The following is a 20,956-nucleotide window of genomic DNA, read 5'->3' on the forward strand; positions in this document are numbered from 1 at the left end:
TTAAGAATACTTGCTCATCCCCAAACAGGCCAGCCACCAAAAAAAAAAATAAAAAGAATACTTGCTCAACATTCATAATATTCACTATCTCACCTGATAGTAAAATGTTAGTAGTTAAAATATTAGAGATAAAAATATCAGAGGTTGATTGGTTAGCTCAGTTGGTTAGAGCATGATGTTGACAACACCAAGGTCTGGGTTTCTTTTTTTTTTTCTTTCTTTTTCGTGACCGGCACTCAGCCAGTGAGTGTACCGGCCATTCCTATATAGGATCCGAACCCGCGGCTGCTGGGAGCGTCGCCGCGCTCCCAGCGCAGCACCCTCCCGAGTGCGCCACAGGCTCGGCCCCAAGGTCTGGGTTTCAATCCCTGTTACCAGCTACCCACCAAAAAAAAATTTATATATATATATATATATATATATATATTTATATGTGTGTGTATATATGTATATATTTATATACACTCATATCAGAAAATAAGATGGAGTACTTGCTTTCGTTTATGTTGCTAAAGCAACTCAGGTATTTCTGACTCTTGTATTTTTCATTTATTCACATTTGCTTCAAATTTAAAACAGTTTGACAGGTAAATTTCTCAGAGTAAACGTAGGATAATAAAGATGGTGTGGGAAGGCTTAAGTGGTGAGCTTTGGTAAGCTGGCGGTGTGTGGGGGATGTCACAGACACTCTTTCATTCTCCCTGCTGCTCTGGTCTAACGATTAGGAACGTACTTGGCATTTAAATTCACAAGCTTAGTGATTTCAGGAAATATTAACCTGTTCACATGAATTAATTCCCAAGTTTGAAATAAATATCATGTGATATGTTATTATGCTTTCAAAAAGCACTTACTGCATACCTGACACAGTGACAGGCAGAATAAGCCCATTCACTGACCCACACTGGAACTTATGGTCCAGCGAGGAGGAAAGACATTAAACAAATAGGCTCACAAATTCGTATGTAATTACACACTCAGACTTGTAGGCCGTGTTTAGGATTTAGGATTTCATCCCTTATTATGAAAAGTACTTTATTTAAGAGGGAAAGTTTTATGGAATTTAATTATAGTTTTTTTCTTTCCTTATTTTCAAGGCAAATGCCTTTAATATCTTGCCTCGTTTTCCATTTTTTAAATCTCCTTTTCTATTTATGAAACTTAAAAATATCTAGAATGTGCCAAAATTCTATAGTATTTGAGTTGGTTACAGTAGAGGAAATAAGTTTACTTCTGAATTGAGGATTAGGTTCAAATGTAAAGACTCAAATGATCTGCTTTGGGGGTAAAATAGCTTTAGAGGGCTAAGGATAGCTTAAACACTTAGCTGGCTTTAAAAAGTCAGCCAACTTAGTAGCCTGTTCTTAGAAACCTCATGTGCAAATGAAGGTTTTCACCATAAATGCATAGAACTGAGAGTTTTTACTAAGTCTCGCTCCCTTGCCAGCAATGATGATGTCAGAAAATTTTTAAAGCTGAATTAAAAGTCAAGCTGTGACTTTTTAGAGAGAGGTTAATAAGCCAAAAGTACTATCAAGTTCTAAACAAGCCAAAATGATATAGAATATACAGTTAAAAAAAAAAAATATATATATATATATACAGCCTTTTAATAGAACTAATCAATAGGGTTCTATCTGAACTGTGTGGGCCAGACCGTTGATTTAGAGGAGCTTTTCTCTGCATAGTCACTTAATTTTAAAACGTGCCGAGATGTGTTTGAATTCATGAGAATTTTCAATCTCCAGAAAAATCAAAGGTAGTAATAATTTTTTAAAAAGCGGTAGGGTTGGGAAGTAAAATAAATTGGTTTTGTACCATTATGGTATCAAGTTCAAGAACACAGGATTCTGTGTGAACTGAAATTCTGAACACTGTATGGACTGAGCATACCAGATCTTTAATATCGTAGATAACAAAAGCGGTAGACTGCTGTGTGTCATCCTGATATTGTAAGTCTCTAGCGCACTCACGTCTTAGATGGATTTATCTGATGCACTAGAATCATATTATGAATTTTGTCAAATCAGCTTTAAAATACAATAAACTTATTTTCAGTAATGAAACATTCCGCACTTCTGCTTTCATTCCTTTCAGGCCGGGGACGGGGCATTGCCTCACGAATTCATGGAAGGTGTGGAGGGAGTTGCAGGTGGTTTTATTTATACTATTCAGGGTAAGTTGGCTAGTCGAAAGGCATGCTGAATTCATATTCCTAATCTTTATACGTTGACATAAAAGGTGATGTTTTTGTCATTTAAAAAAAAAAAAAACTTTATTGAGAAAAATTCACATACTGGCACCATTTGTTGGAAATCAGTGACTGTAAATGTAAGGATTTATTTCTGGACTCTCAGTTCTATTCCACTGGTCTATCTGGCTATCCTTATGCATTGACTTGGTTACATAGCTTTGTAGTAAGATTTGAAATGGGAAGTGTGAATCCTTCAACTTTGTTCTTTTTCAAGCTTGTTTTTACTATTCTGGGTCTCTTGCATTTTCATATGAATTTTAGGATCAGCTTGTCAATTTCTGCAAAAAAAAAACCAGCTGGGAATTTTGAAGGGATTACTTGCATTCAGTCTGGGGAATATTGCCGTGCTAACAGCGCTAAGTCTCCAGTCCATGACCTGGGAGGTCTCTGTTTATTTAGGTCTTACTGAATTTCTGTCAGTCATGTTTGTGGTTTTCATTATACATCTCTTACACTTCTTTTGTTAAATTTATTCTTAAATATTCATTGTTTTCGATGCTATTATTGTAAGTAAGATTGTTTTTTAAATTTTATTTCCAGATTGTTCATTGCTACTGTATAGAAATACGATTGATTTTTGTATGTTGATCTTGTGTGCTGCAACCTTGCTGAACTCATTGTTTAGTTAATAGTTTTGTAAGTGCCTTAAGATTTTCTGTATGTAAAATCATGTCAGCTATGAATAGAGATAGTTTTGCTGCTTCCTTTCCAATCTGGATGCCTTTTATTTCTTTTTCTTTTTGTCCAGCTAGAATGTACAGGGTAGTGTTGAATAGAAGTGGCAAGAGTGACCTATTAATTTATACTCATTTTTCAGATAGATACTGTATCAGTCCCTGTTTGTGCTGCTATAATAGAATACCTGAAACTGGGTGATTTATAAAGAAAACGAAATTTATTGCTTACAGTTTCTGAGGCTGGGAAGTCCAAAGTCCATCTGGTGGGGGTGACAGCAACCCAGGGGTCTCACATTGCAGGATGGTGGAAGCAGTGAGAGACAGTTCCTCATGCACTGTCCTTTTAAAGCCCTCAGAACCATGCCCATGACCACCATTTTTAGTCCATTCCCTACTGCACGATCTTACAATCCAGTCACCTCTTCAAGGCTCCACCCCTTGGCTACCACAGTAGGATTTCCCACCCTCTTCACAGTCACAGTGGGGACTAAGTTTCTAATACATAAAACTTGGCACAGTTCATGCTCCAGTGAGTTCTGGGGGGACATAATTCAATCCACTATGGATGCGGAATAAGATAAAATGTGTAATTTATTAGTCTGAAAGGCTTATATTTAATTTTTGCTCTCATCTGTTACCAGCCATTTTCCTGTTGCTGCAATTTTATAACACTTTCAATTTTCTTCAACTGTTAAATTGTATATATCTATCCTTATCCTTAACATGAGAGGATGTTACAATAGAATGTAAGAGTCAAAAGGGACCATAGGTCATTTAGGCCTGTGTTTCTCAAAGAGTGATCTGGGGTTGTCTACAGTCCACTTGCATCAGTCACAGAAGTGTCGCTTAAAAACACAGATTCCCATACCAGCCAGCTACACACACACACACACACACACACACAAAATTCCTGGGCCCCACCCTAGGCCTACTGAATCTTTAGACCTAGGGCCCAGGAATCTGTATTTCAGGTAGCATTTCTAAGAACCACCGGTTTAGTCCAGCTCCTCCTCTTACAGATGAGAATGCTGCAGCCCAGAGATGCTATTACTTGTCCAGTATCTCAAAGATAATGGCAGAGGCAGAAGTCAAATATAGGTCCTCAGGCCCCACCCCATCCTTTCCACCGCAGTGACAAGAGTAGACCGTTAAATTACTTTTTCATTTCCTTTCCCCAGCCTTCAGCAGCTCACTTTTTTTATTTTTCAGAAATTTTCTTCAATTCAATTGAAACATTTGAAAAAATCCTGACTTACCCTGCCCTAGTGAAAGAACTGCTGCCTTAAATCCATAGGATCTGGGGACAGTTCCTGTACACATGTGACAAGTGACTCGTTAACTTGTGAGGTGGCAAATAAAATGTCTTTCAAGCATATTAGTGACTACTTTTATTATGAAATATCATAAATACTCAAAAAATAGAGAGTACTATAAGAAACACCCAGGTACCCATTTCTCAGAATTAACAAATGTTTACATTTTGTCATATTTTCTTCCTTTTTTTTTTTCTTAGAAATAGAACATTACATCTCAGATGCAAGGTCCCACAATCAATTGGCTGAGGTTTACCCTCCTCACCAGTTTCTTAAAATTGTCATACCCCAAGTTATTCACTCTAATGGAGAGAAGCTTTGATTATCTTCAGTTTTTTGTACTATGCATCATTTTTTTTTTCTTTCATGAACATGAATATTTGAGAACTGATGGTGCCACTTAAATACAAACCCAGCTTTGTCTCCTCCCATCTAAGGCTCTGCTTTCACAAGGTTTCTTTGCTGAGCCCTGAGATCTGATAATCTTAAAAAAGAGAGTCGGCATAAAAAAAAAAGAAATAGAACATCACAGGTACAGTTGAAACCCTGTCCCTTGCAGTTCTCCCTAGCCCATTTCACTCAGGGACCCCATCGTCCTAAAGTTAGTGCGTTTTCTTCCCACTCTTTCTTTTCTGCTGACTACCACGTGTTTACACATCACATAGTTTTGAGTAGTTTATAATTGATATCTATGGCTTCATATTGTGTATATCGTTTAGAAATTTTCACTCAACATTACTTCTTAGTGCCATTCCTTTTGACGTGCAAAATCAGGTTAATTTTTTTAACTGCTGTATTTCATTATGTGAATACATCACAATTGAGCTATTTTTCTCTATCAGTGGACCGTTAGGATGGTTTCATTTTTTTTTTTTTTTTTTCACTATTACAAACAACACTGCAATGAGTATCCTTATGACCATGTAAAATGAAATCTCCAGGGATGGATATTCCTGCAGGTGGACTTAGCTGAGCCAGAAGCTGTGCACATCTGCAGCCTAACTAGATGTTGCCTGATTGCTCTCCAAAGCGGGTGTGTCTGCTTGTCCCGGCCTCAGCTATGTGTGAGAGTCCCCGTGTCCCTGCTAGAGTTCCTCACTTACTTCTGTTAGGTTACCTGGGAAAGTTGTGGGTCTTAAGTTTACAGTAGCCTCTTTCTCTGACTCTCAGTCTTTCCTTTTTAGAAGGTGATACTCTCTTACACAACCTTCATTCTCGCCCTCGAAGACTTGTTGATCACATCAGTAATCTCCGTGAGGAAGATGCCCTCCTGAGGGAGGAAAGCAGCATCTACGGCGACATTGTCTTTGTGGATGTGGTTGACACTTACCGAAATGTTCCTGCAAAACTATTGAACTTCTATAGATGGTAGGTTGTCAGAGGCTTGGGCGGCTGGAACTTGTGCTATTCTTTTGAAGTAGAAACAATTTCCCAACTTCAAACTGAGAGTTAAAGAAACAAAAACATACCTAGGACTGCTGAACTCCTTGTGAAGACTGATCTAAGATGCTGCCACTTTCTCACTCAGCCAGCAGGTCCACCGTGTGAATGACACTAACGTATCAAAAGCAAGCAAGGTGGAAACAGACTCCCCTGGAGTCATTCCCACTGGCCTTGGCTGTCTTAGGCCAGCATTACATGAGAACCAGTGAGTCTGGAAACGGTTTGTTTGCAGGTACATTCGTAACCACCCACCCACCCAGACCCAGGTTCCAGATCCACACGCTGTTGAGCAGAGTGGCCTCCTTACGTTTCCATTCTCTACTTGTTTAAAAACTTACTTGCCTGATTTCAAAATTCTTCTGCAGATGGCCCACTGGAATTCAGCAGCCCAGTCCATCATGCGCAGCACTTCCCAAACCCTCCAGCATTTCTTGGATCTTAGTTGTAATTCCTACCTTTATAACAGTAATGATAGTAACAATAACAACATATAATAATAGTAACTATTTTTTTACATATGTATGTAAAGTACTATTCACATACATATAGTCGTGTGTGTGTGTGCGTGCGTGCGTGTGTGTGTGCGTAAAATGTTGCTCTAGGAGCCCACAATTTACTTTTCGTTGTCCTCACATGGTCTGCCCTGCCTGCAGAACTAAAGTCTTCAAACTGTATCTCCGTCTAGGCTAACCCTGTAATGGCTATTCACATCTGTCTTTTCTTTTTTAAAACCTTTTCTGTGGGCTCCTGTTTCTCAGTGAAGCCCGGGGCCTTTTTCTTCCTAGGCAGAGTGGGAAGTTATCAGTGGTCTATGGATATGGTTTCCTGGTCCTGAGGGGTAGGTGGTCTCATTAGCTTATGGAAGGTAACCTTTCCTAGCTGGGACAAATTAATGGAATTTAGGAGTCATCCTGTGGGCAGAGGACAGATGTAAATGAGGGTTGGAAATTTGGATGTGACTAGAATACCAGGATTGAGTTTAGACAGCTGTAGTAAGAAAAAGAACCTTCTTTTAACTCAGAGTTACTAATGAGAGTTCCAGTTGTAGGTGAGTCTGAGGTGAGGAGGTGAGGAGTGGGAACGGAGGCCCAGAAAGGTAGGATTCGGGACTGTGGGGTTCTAGGGCTTTCTGTAGAGAGACCCCCAGGTCTGGAAGTTCCATTCACTACAGATGTTACCTTCAGTTTCAGTTTTATCTCTTCAACTCCTTACTCATCCCTGAGACCTTGGCCTCTCCCCTCAGTCTCTACTGCTGCTGTCTAGTTGGACTGTCACCCTCTCTGCCTGGATGGCTGCAGCAACCTTCCAAAGGGGCTGTGCTCCAGGACCTGCCACCCCACAGCCCACACTACCCGTCACCCTCCAAACCCTAAATGACAGTTTAATTTGTCTTTCTTTTTTCAGTTGAGTCAGCAGTGACCTAAATGTCCTTTATCAGAAAAGTTTATTTCTCATTAGCAAATAAATATTATGCTTGTCTCATGCTGTAAATTAGAAATAAACTTTAGAAACACAGGGTTACACTATTTGGTGTGGACCCATTGTTGTTAAATTCACCATTCTTTGACCTAGTAAAGCTTTCTCCAGACTTCTTTCACTGAGATTTCTGTGTCATGACTAACGGTTCCCTAGCAAGACTGCATTTTTAAACAGAGATGTACAGGGCTTGTAGTGTGAAATGAAGGGGTCAAGTTTGTCTTTAGTTGCCATTAGATTTTCTGATGTCTAGATAAATGAAGTCACCCTCCTGTGCCTTCCAAATTATCACTTATGACAGTTTAATAGCTGGAAATTGTTTCCAAGGGAAAATATGTTTTGATGTTATAACTCAGTTTTTTTTAAAACAAAATATCTTGAGTGTTATATAGATAGTCGAATAGAATGCATCTTGTACAACAGTGTTCTGTATGACAGTGTCCCATTATTCTGGGCCTTTGTTATTAGGGGCACATGGGGCAAGGTTCAAATGTTCAGTAGGTTTGGCAGCCTGACTCGGAAGACGCCTCAGAAGCATTTGTTGGAACACACGTTCCACGTAAGCCAGATTTTTTTTCATTGTGCCTTTTCTTCACTTTACCTTTTAAAATCAGCTTGTACTTCTGTGTGATATGCCACTAAGTAAACATCAAGCGAGGGCTGTAGTCGATGGCAGCAGTGTGCTGTCAGAGCAGATGTTCTCAGCGTTTGAGGACTAAGACACTGAAAGAGTGTGCGGTAGTGCAGGTACAGTTGTGAGTAAAATGGTGGTGGTACCACCACGTTGGCGCTGCTTTGTTTCCTTGGATGGCTGCACTGACCTTCATACTCTTTTTTTTTTGCCAACAGGACTGTGGAAACAACCAGCTTCAACTTGTTGCTGAAGACAGATGACGACTGTTACATAGACTTAGAAGCTGTGTTTAATAGAATTGCCCAAAAGAATCTGGATGGGCCTAATTTTTGGTGGGGGAAGTAAGTTAGACATCATTACCTGTCAACATTCATGTACCTGATCAAATGTAATTAATTTAGAATGAAATACGCAAGTCATGTTTTCACAAGAAGAATATGGTTGAGATAGAAAATTTCCTTGCAGACTCCTCGGTGACTGTATTTTATCACTCTAAAATTAGAAGAAAACATTTTTTTCTTAATGAAAAGCCTCAGACTAATGTAATGAAGGAGGGAGAACGATACGGCTTTTTATTCTCATGCCCTCAAAGTAAACAGAACTCAAATTATTATATTTTTTAAAATTAGAAACTGCTGAACATGTCATGTTAGAATAAATTTGTGACACATCTGAAACCATTTTCCGTGTCTCTTCAAGAATACAGGATGAATTACTGATTTGGGTTTTTTGGTTAGTTGGTTGGTTGTTTTCTTAGTATACGTTAAAACACAGGGTGATCTTCTGGTGCTTTCCATTTAGAAACTTCACAAATGCAGCTTTGAGACAATTTAATACACCAGTCTCTTATATAAAACTCTGCTGGGTAAATAATGCCTCTCATCAGATTCAAGTAAATCGTCTCATTCTTCTCTCCTTGCTTCTTCAAGCGCATCCCTTTGTAGTGGTGATAAAGAGGCAGGTTTGACAGTGGCGGGATGTGTGTCAGACCCACACCGAGAATCCGCACTGTTTCCCATCTCAGTTTCAGATTGAATTGGGCTGTTGACCGAACTGGAAAGTGGCAGGAGTTGGAGTACCCGAGTCCTGCTTACCCTGCCTTTGCATGTGGGTCAGGGTATGTGATCTCCAGGGACATTGTCAGCTGGCTGGCAAGCAACTCGGGGAGATTAAAGACGTATCAGGTAATTGCGGATTTCTTACCTACGTGGACGCTCGTCAAACCAAGTTCCATCCGGCACAGTATCCTATCGCTGAAAGTGGAGCCAGCTTACCTCGGGGCGAAGCATGTTGTTCAGTGTAGGAATCACCCTGCAAAGGTTAGGGACAGATTCTGTCCCTCAAACCTTGGCTCTAAATTCTGTCCCTGTCTTTTTTGAGCCTACTTGTGTTTTCAGCCTGTATTTACAAGTGTGGTCCTGGAGGAATATAAAGATTTGTATTCCTAGGAAGGAAGAGTAGAGGAGCACTCTCTCCTTGCTGATTGCGCTCACAGTGCCAGTGAGCAGCGCTGCCTAGTTCTGAGACACACTCAGTCTTCCCACTGTTGGTGCTGGGAGTTCAGGGTCCCTGAGAAGAGTGGGCCGTCTACTCCCTCTCTGACCTTCTCAGTACCTTGTGCTGTGGGTGCTTCATAGTAATGGCCACTAGCTTTGACCTAGTGTGTATCAGTGTTAATCCGTGTTTGGCATTTCAAATTAGAATAACACACCAAAGTAGAAAGATTGTTTATTATGGGAGTGTGTGTGACATTGTTTTTAGAAATGAAATAGCATTTAAACTTTTGCATTTAAACTTTATGGGGCATGCACAGGGTGAAGATGTAAGCATGGGCATTTGGATGGCAGCCATAGGACCTAGAAGATACCAGGTAAGCCAGTCTGAGGGGGGCTGCCCTCAGGGTTCTTACAAGCAGAAGAAGTGAGGCCTCTGTCTAATGTCTAGCAAACCCTGGGCAGAAAGAAGGAAGGGAAGGTGCTCTGGCACGTTAGCTGTGCTCTTGGTTTGATTCACAGTAATCTACCCAGGTGATTTCTCACACAGTATTCTTCTGAGCTTAAACCGAGAAGAAGTGTTATGAGTGAAAGTTCCCCTACCCACAAAGAAGTAGGTTTTCACAGATTTGATTGGAAATTCTTTGCAGCTTTAAAACTTAATGACATTGCTGTTGAGTTTCCAGCAATGTGGGGGTCTAAGGACCCTTCGACCCTTCTGACTGATGGAAATATTAAAACATTGGATAAAATATAAGATGACGTTTAAAACACACTCATTGCTGACCAGGAAGAAGACATGAACCTACAGAGACCAAGTGGAAAGTAGGAGTCTTGGGAAGAAACAAGCACAAAACTGGCCTTTGCCTCAGTTTTCTGTTGAATTCTGGATTCTTGCAGCTTTCACTTTGGCCACGGAAGGTGCATGGGACATAGAGGGAATGGGCAGTGCCTGCCAGTTAGGAACTCTGCAAAGAGCTGGACCCTCAGCTCAGGAGTGAACAAGAAATAAACCTAAGCTACTTGATGAGCTTTGATAGTCCAATTCCTTTGCCATACTTTCAGTCCAATCTTTAATTTACTTAACAGTAAATTATTTTCTGTTTCTGACATTTGTAGTCTTTGCAGGTCTGATTCTGTAGTTTTTTTCTGCAGACTTGTTCATGGAGCTTGTTTCCTGATGTGTTGAGAAACTTTTTTTTATCGTAACCTCATGTCTTTGGAAACCGAGGCCAAATGCAGTCCAATTGAGAGAATTTACATTTTTTTCTGCCATACACCTAAGGGCACTACCATCAGTGAATACCTCAAATTTCTGGCTTAGGACTTTTGGGGCTACCAGTCCCAGACCCACCTAAGCGCAGGCCGTGGTTACAGATGCTGGGGAGACTGCTTTCCATCCCACTCAGGGGCAAGGCTGAGACAGACAAGCCACCTGCTGAATGTGGCCATCTCTGATCACTCTCCAGTCCCCAGACATGAGGATCGGTTGATGCCTTCACGGCACATGCTGACTCTAGAACTTTCTCCTACTGTTTCTTCTCCTTCCCCACCAGAGTATTCAGCTGTGCTTTTAAAAAGATTTTAAATTTTATCCAGTATTTCTGTGATCTCTAGTTGAATGGGCTGTTCTGCTGCATTGCTGGAAACAAGCCAGCTGGGAAGTGGTCCAGTGGTTAAGAACTTGGGCCTAGGAGTCTTTAAACCCTCCTACACCTCTTCAGCAAGTTAATTACCTCTTAGTTTCAGTTTCTCATTGGCAAAAGGTAAGTAATTCCTACCTCCCACAGTTACTGTGAGAATTAAATGAGATAATATTTATAAGGCACTAGACAGAGTCCCCAGATTATTATAAGCATTTCTTCAGAATAGTAACTTTTTTTGAGGCTGTACGGGGACCTGAACCTTTGACCTTAGTGTATAACACCATGCCTTAAACAACTGAAGTAACTGTTGTTAGTGCTGCTGTATAGCCCCCTTTTCTTTAATAGCAAATATGAAACTACTTGTAGTTTCCAGACTTTCTCTATAGAATTCCATTTGCTAACTCGTAATCCACACACTTCATCTCTGCACTCCAGCTACAGGATTGCAGGAGTCAGGAGATGCCGCCCCCCATGAGCCAGTTCACGCACGGAGTTGTCCTTGAGGTCATTTTGGCTTCATTAGACTACACAGGAGCTGCCTGTGTGCGTGCTGTCCCTTCCTCTAGAAGTTTCACACTCGGATATGTTTTGTTTTGTGTTTCAACAGGACAGCCTGTGGCTGTGTGAGAAGACTTGTGAGACAGGGATGTTGTCCTCCCCTCAGTATTCTCCACAGGAGCTGACGGAACTGTGGAGACTGAAGGAAACGTGCGGTGACCCCTGTCAGTGTGAAGCAAGGTGACAGGAATTTGAATGAGCAGCGTTGAAAGATCAGGGGAGGCAAACGATAATGTGAGCGGAAGTCTGAGGAAAGCCCCAGGCTTGGCAAGAGATTGTACGGACTTTCAGGAGAGTTCTAGGCTGGTACTTTCACCTGGAATCATTGTGGTGTTTCTTACTGTTTGCACAAGTTTCCTAAGTCAGCTGATACTATAGCATAAGAGAAGCTGTCATTTACATGTTAGAAGATGATTTGAAAAATACCAAATTGTTTTGTAAAAGGAAAAACTATTTCTAAATCCTGATGAATCATTATTAGTAATTGATCATTACCTATCATTTTTGGTTAAAACTTGGCATAGTTTGGAAATCTTTAGTAACAGAGTTTGAATTTCAACCTGGATTGCAGAAGAGCTCTGTATGGTTTAATTGGGATAATCACAGGCCAAAAAGAACTCTCAGAAATGCTGTATGATCATGTGAGCTCTTGTATGAACGCTGGTAACTTATACCAAAGTTTGGGATTTCTGGAAATAATGCCAGACTCTGTGGGTCTCTGAATGGAGTGTGCAACTTGAATTTGAAAAGGAACCACTATTATTTTGTTCTAGACCTTGGTTTTAAAGAAGTTCTTTTGTCATTTAACATTAATCCTGAAGGCCACAGTTTAGTACTATTTTTAAAAACACGATTTTTGTGAATATGAATACAAGCAAATACCTCTCAGGCTTCAGCGCCACACAGAAGGGGTCTTGAAATTGTTGACCCTTTGAAAGAATTGGTTTTGCTTCCTCGATCCCTGCCTAATGTTTACCTAATACAAGTAAATTTCAGTCAGAGCTGGGAATCTTCTGTTTAGAAGATATGCTCAGTTTAGGTGTAACTTTAGGGAAAAGCATGCGATTTAATTTTTTAAGCACTCAAAATAGCGCGACTGAGAAGCGACAGATAATGGCATACGTTATTACATAGTGGAGGGTGTCTTCCTTCTAAGTTTAAGGGACGTTTCCCAAAATGAGCAACCAAATCATTCTGGTAACCTTTTAAAATAGTATCAATAGAGAATGCCATTAAAACTAGTCTTAGGACAGACATTAACTGTGTTCAGATTTTATTAGACTAGCTAGTTTCTATTTAATATTTAAATCTTCCCATAATTAAATGCAGTGATGAACTGTAAAAATAAATATGAAGTAAGATCAGAAAATCATTAGTAGGTTCAGAGCCTTTATTGTTGCTATTATATACAAGTCTAGAAATGGTTTCTTCCCACTGAAAAACACATCCTTTATGAAGGCAAGTTGTAAAACCTCCTTTTCTGACAGTAGGATTGTTTCAGTCAGTTATTTCCGGTGACCCCCAATCATGATAAACAGTCTATCTAAATTTTATTGGTTGTTACCATCGCACCAATAGACAATCTCCGTTTTCCACAGAATAAAACTGTAATGAGTGTAGGTCATTTTCTAGTTCAATTTCTCTGCCTGGCATCTAAAATTAGAACAAAGAGGGTGGGGGTGAGATTCAGACAGACCTGACAAAGCATGTCATACATACTCCCCCACCCCTGCCCCAAACAGCAGGTCACCCTTGCAGTCCAGCAGATGTATGGTCTCCATTTAGAATCAAGCAGTGTTCTGTGGGGCACTGAGCTTGACCTTTTATTTTGCTGGGCAACTTACTTTGGGACTTTCATAGGACAAGAGAAGGTCTGACGCAGGAACTTTGAGAAGACGTGACAGCAGTCCCTTCACCTTTTGAATTGTCATGGAGTCTATCCAAAAAAAAGAAACAGCAGTTCTCTCAAATGACAGGTACCTGTAAACGGGCTCACATGCCCACAACTGCATCTGTCGGTCCTCATGAGCAATTTGCCCAAGCACGTGACTAGCAAGAGGCTTCAGTCTTTCCACCACTTCCTGAGCTGCTTGGGAAACTGAGAAACAAGGCTGGTGTCTGACTAAGTGCCCGTTGACAATGAGCTTTCATACTAGCTCAGTAGCGTCTCATGTTCCTTCCTTAATCTCAGTAAACCCTAAAGATAGTCTCAGCACAGAAGAATAAATAGGAGTGAAATCATTAAGTTTTCCTTTTAAACCTGTGTGATTACTTCCTTCTGAGTTACTGAAAAAACACCAGAGTAGGGCTCGGGCCCCCGAGCATGTCTCAGCCTCTCTGGCCCTAGTTCCTTCCTCTGTACAATGAAAGTGTAGACTAAGTGACCTATAAGGTCCCTTCCAGCGCCACCATTCTGTAGTTAAACACACACATACAAGTGACCGCCAGGCATGGGAATGTAACATAAAATAAATGCTTTGGTTTGTTCAGAAAACACTATGAACTTCTTTCCAAAGATGGGTTGTGCTAAATATTGGATATTTTGATTATGAGAAATATAGTTTCTTTGAAGCTTTAGCTGGGGGTACAGCAATAGTGTGGTGTTCCTACAAATATCACAATGTATTCAAATATTTTTCTATCGAATAATTTTTGTAACAGCTGTGTGTTTTTATGCAACTTGTGATAATAAATGTTATCTTTATTTTAGAATAAAAACTGGCCTTTTTTTGTTCATGTATGTATTGAATACTTAATAGAACCCATCATTTTAATTAACACAATTTGCTCTTTTATGTGTGCAGATGTGACAGATAATGCAGTCCTTTCAAAAGATTTAGGCAGATTGGCTTTCATTGTTTGGAGGGTGGTTAATGAGGGGTTAACTCTTGCACACCAGTGGAAAATGTCACATTCCTGATCCATGCCAGAAACAAAAAGTTTGGTCATAAAACAATTCTGTAAGAAATCTACCTACTTGTACTGGGTCTGTAGAAGAAAGTGGCAATTTGCACATAATAATCTAAATAACGTTACTGTTTCTAGTATGGTAACACATGATTGTCTTAACATTCAGAAAATATAGAGATAGGCAATTGTATTTTTAGCTCCCTGTGACCAGTGTTAAAAGTTTGATGGGTGTACTTCCAGGCTTTTTTTTTAGTATGGGGCTCAAGAAAACTTGGATCTTGGGGGAATGTGTCCCTGTAGTGGAGACTGGAACATTCAACCTTTAACCTAATGGAAAACCGCACCAGTTCACAGGCTAGGCAAGCTGAATGCCCAAGTCCTTTACGGGGAGCTTTCCTTTCCCCTTCCTACAGCCTCATAAGCACCTACCAAGTGCCAGGTACTAGAAATACAAAGAGTAAGTCAGACATCCGTGGGCCCTGCCGTCTCAGAGCTTATGGTCTACTGACAGATGCTACAGACGGACTGTTTGTGTCCCTCCAAAATTCATATGCTGAAACCTAACTCCCAGTGTGATGGTGTCAGGGGTAATTGGGTCATGAAGGTGGTGTCCTCATGAACGGAATTAGTGCCCTTATGAAAAGGGACACGGGAGCTCACTCTTGTGCTCTGTTCTCTGCCATGTGAGGACACAGTGTGAAGACAGTGGTGAGACTACCTATGTTCTACAATATGTATTGATCTAGTACTTGTGTTTATTATATGATGATATATCTTTGAACCAATTCCTCTAGACATGCACCGTCCAACATGGCAGCCACAAGGGGCTATTGAGCACCCGATACATGGCTAGTAAGAGCAACTGAATTTTTTATTTTAATTAATTTAAATTTAAATAGTATAGCTCTAGACCTGCTCCATTCTAATGATGTGTGGTAGTACATGCTATGGTTCTGCCAGAGTTTATTCAACCATTTCCCCGTCAGTAAACATTTAGATTGTTTTTATTTTTACTATTACAAGTGCTACAAGATAGAATGCTTGGTCAAAGCATATATGTATTTTTGATTTTTCATAGCAATTACTACATGACTTTATAAAAAGGTTATAATGATTTTGCCAGCCAGTATTTTAATTTTTGCTACTCTAATGGGCAAAATGGTGTTGCAGTAATTTACATTTCTTTATTCCTTTTCTTTTTAAAGGATATTTATCTATGACAGTGGTTAGATATTTACAGCATTTGGCATAAGAATAGTAAGAACTCTTGTAATCTGGCTTACTGCTGAGTTTATAGAATTTAGGACTGAGATTCTGAATAGCTTGAAGAATTATTACATATAATTCCTATGGATAATTCTGATCCCTAGTTTCACCCAAAGATTAATAAAACACAGAGCATGAAAACGGTGGTGTTAACGAAAATGGGTAAGTAAGTGACTCTCAGAAGACAGTCAAAAGCCAAAAACATTAGCAAAATATTCTGGCCCTCTTTCACTAGTGTGTCCCCACAAGGGCCTTTACTGACAGTGTTTAAGTTTGAAAACAGAAAAATGTAGAGGGAACCACTAATCTAATTCATCATTATATAACAGCAGCAAAATTACATATCACAGGAATAGAAATTGGATTGCTAGTAAACAAAAAATGGAGAAATGCTGGTAAATTAACACTAATGGATGGTTATCAATCAGAAAGTTACTACTTTGAATACAACCAAGACCTCCCATAAGCAATGCCATGGTAAGCTTGTTTTATCTGCTAGAAACAAATTTAAAAATCAATGTGAATTTACTGCACTGACAGGCAAACGAGGAAACATAGTTTACCGGTCATTTAGGCTGATGTATATTTCATTTCTTCTTGATATCCTCACTGCTCTAAATTTAACCTGTTTACATTTTAGCGTTCAGCTATGAATCAAATTTAATCTTGAGAATTCACAGTACCATAGCATATCCAAACAGATAGACTATAATTTAATTTCTTTTGAGTGAGTTCAAGGTAAGTTATGTTGATCTAATTTGTCGACCCAAATTATTTTCCAAATAAAACTAATTCAATTCCAATAGCACAAATGTTTTTTAAAAAGTTCTAAAGTAGTTTTCGAACTACTATTCAGTGTGTCCATTACCAGACAGCATCTGAGAAGTGTTTCTGCAGCAGAATGGAAGAAAAGGCCCAAATGTCCCAATAACTCAACAATTCAGTTCACTAGGACGTGTGTCTTCCTTCATAAGGGAAGATAAGACAGATCTCAAACCCAGTGTAACAGTCTCTGTGGACAAGGAAATCCCTAGGGCGACAATCTGAGAACTAAACAGCAGGGCTTGGGGAATTCCTCTGAAAGGCTGAGCCAGCTTTGGTTAAAGATATAATCATATATAGGGGATTCCAATTTTAACAGAACTGTTTTCTAAATGAGCTGATAAAGTTGTGGGAGACCTGAACTTTCTGGGGGGTGGGGGAGCAATCAGCATGACTGATTGTATTTTAGAATATAAAAGACTAACGAAGACCTGTAAGCGGTGAGGTCCGCACTTTCAGCTAGGAACTGAATGCTTTCATTGCAGCCAGCGACTCAGAAGCATAAGGAAGGGAAGGCGAGGCCCACTCTTACCTGGCAGTTGTTTCTCTAGGACTTTCTGATCAAGTTGATTAGGACATTTTATCTTCAGTGCTTGAAGGAAAAAAGGGAAAAGACTAAACGATATTTACTATAAAAAGGATTTAAATTATATGTGAAGTTAATAGGGATTACCAAATAATAAAGCTGTTCGGTATACTCTGAGTCAGTCCTAATAAAGGAATAGGTTTTATTAATGTTTAAAATTTCTTCTATTAAAACTTCTGTGAGTTAGTGCTCGCTTCGGCAACACATATAATACGTCCACGAACCGCTAACAACAAAGACAGCCCGCCCAACAAACACTACATTCCTCTCCTTTCCCCTTCAGGGCTCCTCTCCTGACAATTTAGGTTTTCAAGTGTAAGAAAGCCACAGATTTCCACATCCCACTTTGGTTCACAACTCAAACACGCCCCACATTTATAACACTAGTAGATGAGTTTAAAGCATGAGACTTGCAACAACGTTCAATATAAGAATTTAGATATGCTGGAGAATTCATTGTTTCTTTAAAACTCCAGGCATGCACCTGGGTACTTCCTTAAGAAAAGTGCACTTAATCCTCTCAGACCATCACTATCAACTTTAGCACATAAGGACCTGAACAAAAATAAGAAGTATTTGAATTTGCGATTCTTACTTAGTAGCTGGTTTTTGAGCATAAATGGCTGCTGGGGTTTGAGCTCCCCGTCTTCAGGTGCGCCATACTCTGTTTAAGAAGAAATAAAAAGCGATGAGAGAAACCAACGGTCATTGTAAGGAGGAAAAAAAAAAAAAGGTACAGGTAAGTGGCAGCACAGCCTTTCCCTTTCGCAGGATAAGCCTGGCAACAGCTGATACACTAACCTGGGACTGGCTTCCTTTTATTCAGTTGCATGTTTGGTTTTTAGGAGAGATGGACAGTGACCACTTCCAAAGGCAGAACCCCCATGACTGGTGTGTTATGTGACTGTTCCTTAAGGACTGACAGCGCCGTGACTGAACCTAGCAAGACACGGCTGTGCTTTCAATATCTGCAATTTTTATTCAGAGTTCACCTTGGCTCCCCATCTTTGGGTCCAGAGGGAGAAACCTGGTACTCTTTTGGACACAATTCACAGGACATCTTCACCAGGTTTCAACCAGAAGGTGCAGTGCCAGGCTGGGCGCTCACACCATCGCTGCAGACCAGCTCCTCTGCCCGGAAACCCAGCCTCGAGGAGGAAAACAGTACTTTTCTCCTGCACTAGGCCAACCTGGGACAGAATTTCTCTAACACCCCCAAGTACCTGCGCTTTTGTCTTGTAGCATTCTTAGCAGTGACATACTGAACCATACCTGCCAGCTGCTTCCAAACCTTCCCTTCCCCACCCCCACCTCCACCCCCAAGTGACTGAGAGTTCACCTAGAGTGGCCAGGAAGAGAGCCAGCTAATGGAGTGACGTGAGAGCAGTTCCCAGAGAGAATGTTCCAGCCTGAGGCATTTGTGCAGTGAATTTGCATTGTAAAAAGGAAAATCGCATAAAAGTGAAAAGTGGAATAATAATGAAGTCAAACCAAAATGGAAAGTAGATCAGGGACAAAGACTCAGGAATTCTTAGCTTCAAAGCGTGAGGAACCAGGCTGGAGAATTTGAGGAACCGCGGGGCATGCCAAATGCCAAACTCAGTAGCACACACAGTGAGCTCATGACCAGAGCGCTTAGGACGTGCTCAGCTCTCATCGGAACTCGCGGGCACCGAGAGGAAGAGGATTGCTTCCCACCTTTCCTAAGTGGAGAGTGGCACCCAGCACCCGAAATCTGAGGTCTGTGGCCACGTGCACACGTGAGAAGAGCTTGCGTGTGAGGACAGCTTTCCACAGCCCAGATGCAAATCTCTCCCTTTCAGGACCGTCCCCACGTGGTCTTCTGCTTTCTTCTGCTGAGAGATCTATAAGAACTTGCTCAGGAAGCCCCAGGAGGGGCTGGCCGGCTAAATGACTTGGTTACAGGGTAGTGCTGATGACACCAAGATCAAGGGTTCGGACCCTGTACTACAGGCCAGCCGCCAAAAAAATACAAGCCCCCAGAAAAGGACAAAAGCAAAAGCCATCCCCCAACCTTGAGAACCTCGTTTGATACCCAAGGAACAACTGCTCCAGCCGCGAGTCCGGCACAGGAAAGGCCGCGCGTTTACACGCACGTACTAAGGCAGAGTAGCTGGAATCTCGGATGGGCTGCAAGAAATTCGTCACTGGGTCTGTTTCTGTCGGGATTCTGATGGCCACCCGCGTTTTTCCATTCATTTCCAAAAGCTTTTCGGTAATCAAGCTCAGCTCCACGCCTTTCCTCTGCTAGAATCTGTTGGAGTGAAAGAAAAACGAGCCTCTTCAGGCGTCTTTCTAACCAGGTGTTTGGGCTTAAAACGTGGCCCTTCCTCCCCCAGCCACACCCAGGATCATCCATCCAGAGCCCCAAGACCGTGCTCAGTCACAGTCGCACTCCCCACCTCGCCCCTCTAACGCTGACACAACTCAGGAGCCTCCTCGGGAGAAACAACTCGTTTTATCCTTTCCTTCATGAGAATATGGATTTGCCCATGAGCCAATTTCGGGGCTCCTCTGGGGGCCTCAGGCTGCCCACCTGAGGTTGGCAGGAGGGGCCCGGCCTGAGGAGTGACTCCCAGTGAGCCCGCAGGACAGTGCCCGCAGCACGGCCTCCCCTTCCCAGGGAAGAGCGGCTGGTAAAGAGAAGGAAGACGAGGTTTGTCTTCTTTCCGCCTTCGTCTCTCCCCGACGAAATTCCCAGTATTCCCAGTATTCCCAGCCCCTCCTGAAATGGTGATAAGTTGGGCCCAGGGCAGCAGATGGGCAGGTTTTCCTGCACTAATAAGTGGAACATGCTCCGGACCAGGCAGAAAGGAACCGTCACTGCTCAATGCACCAGGGTATTTGACCACTGAAAGGGAAGCTGTATCGCACACCCTTTACTGTATTCAAACTTTTGCTTTTTTGGCCGCTGGCTGGTAGGGATCCGATCCCGGACGTTGGTGTTAAAAGGCTGCGCTCCAACCAACTGAGCTAACCGGCCAGCCCCAAATACAGTTTCACATTTTTTGATTATTGACTTTCTACTGTAAAAGAGGTCCAGGCGTGGGCCCGGCCCTCACCTCACACTTGTTCAGGGTCCTCAGCTGACCGATCTTGGCGATAATGAGCTGCCTCGTGGTCGCTGCTTTGTCCCCCTCAGTCAGGGGGTTTCTCATGCAGGACAGCGCGTGCAGACTCTGCAGCTTGTCCAGCTCATTGAAGAATGACCACTGAAACCCAAGGGGAGAAGCAAATGAAAAGCACGTATTTCAGCCTCCTTTTTCAGATGATCTGAACCAGCATCAGAAAGCAAAATAGTCCCAAATTCTCATCTGAGGCACCCACACACTCTTGCTCGACAGCTGTGCCGTTTAAAAGGACAGTCTGCTTAAGTGTGAATTAAACTAATTTCTTTCACACTATTTTTGACTTTACGTTAGAAGTTTCACTCTGAGGAAACACTTCTCTCTTGATTTACAATATCTTTTTTAACAGAAGACCCTACAAAGCCTGCCATGAGTGTGGAGACAGGTGACAACGTGCCACGCACGCTCCGAAGCTCTTACTTGTGATATCTGATTGTTGTCTACTAGGAGGTGCTGCAAGGACGGGAACAAGGACGTCTTACACCCTGGAAAAAGGAGGATTAGGTTACACAGGAGAAGTGAAAGAAATAGATAAGGTACGGGGCGGGGGGCGGACTTCAGTAATCTTATATACCAATTCCAGCGTCCGGAAAATGTAGATTAGAAATTCCAATGTCACAAAGGATGAGTCGTTCTAATCTGAAATTAATAAATATTAAATTTGATTATACAGAACAATATTAAATGCTATAGGCTATCAACCAGACTAGGTTTATTAATTTTTCATAC

The 20,956-nt window shown here is 41.3% G+C and overlaps 2 protein-coding genes across 4 annotated transcripts in view; one reads left to right on the top strand and one right to left on the bottom strand.

The window, feature by feature from the left end:
* The window catches only part of B3GALNT2 (beta-1,3-N-acetylgalactosaminyltransferase 2), a 51,018-nt gene extending 36,806 nt beyond the window's left edge, over positions 1–14,212 (top strand). For both annotated transcript variants that reach the window (XM_063082679.1, XM_063082680.1), the window contains 6 exons: positions 2,098–2,176; positions 5,429–5,612; positions 8,013–8,138; positions 8,822–8,981; positions 9,611–9,667; positions 11,544–14,212. In XM_063082679.1, the coding sequence (XP_062938749.1) occupies positions 2,098–2,176; positions 5,429–5,612; positions 8,013–8,138; positions 8,822–8,981; positions 9,611–9,667; positions 11,544–11,678 (741 nt within the window). In that variant the 3' untranslated portion in view covers positions 11,679–14,212. The remainder of the gene's footprint in view (positions 1–2,097; positions 2,177–5,428; positions 5,613–8,012; positions 8,139–8,821; positions 8,982–9,610; positions 9,668–11,543) is intronic.
* Positions 12,889–20,956, bottom strand: part of TBCE (tubulin folding cofactor E) — a 74,333-nt gene continuing 66,265 nt past the window's right edge. Inside the window, exons 10-17 of one of the 2 annotated variants that reach the window (XM_063082681.1) lie at positions 20,802–20,866; positions 20,648–20,712; positions 20,162–20,311; positions 19,200–19,353; positions 17,674–17,742; positions 17,025–17,084; positions 13,339–13,430; positions 12,889–13,147 (exon numbers count right to left, since the gene is read on the bottom strand). In XM_063082681.1, the coding sequence (XP_062938751.1) occupies positions 13,055–13,147; positions 13,339–13,430; positions 17,025–17,084; positions 17,674–17,742; positions 19,200–19,353; positions 20,162–20,311; positions 20,648–20,712; positions 20,802–20,866 (748 nt within the window). In that variant the 3' untranslated portion in view covers positions 12,889–13,054. Of the gene's footprint in view, positions 13,148–13,338; positions 13,431–17,024; positions 17,085–17,673; positions 17,743–19,113; positions 19,354–20,161; positions 20,312–20,647; positions 20,713–20,801; positions 20,867–20,956 lie in introns of those variants that run through there. The other variant, XR_010022304.1, reaches the window with a different exon arrangement.

The sequence above is a fragment of the Cynocephalus volans genome, chromosome 18, assembly GCF_027409185.1.
Source record: "Cynocephalus volans isolate mCynVol1 chromosome 18, mCynVol1.pri, whole genome shotgun sequence".
In the NCBI taxonomy this organism is placed as follows: Eukaryota; Metazoa; Chordata; class Mammalia; order Dermoptera; family Cynocephalidae; genus Cynocephalus; species Cynocephalus volans.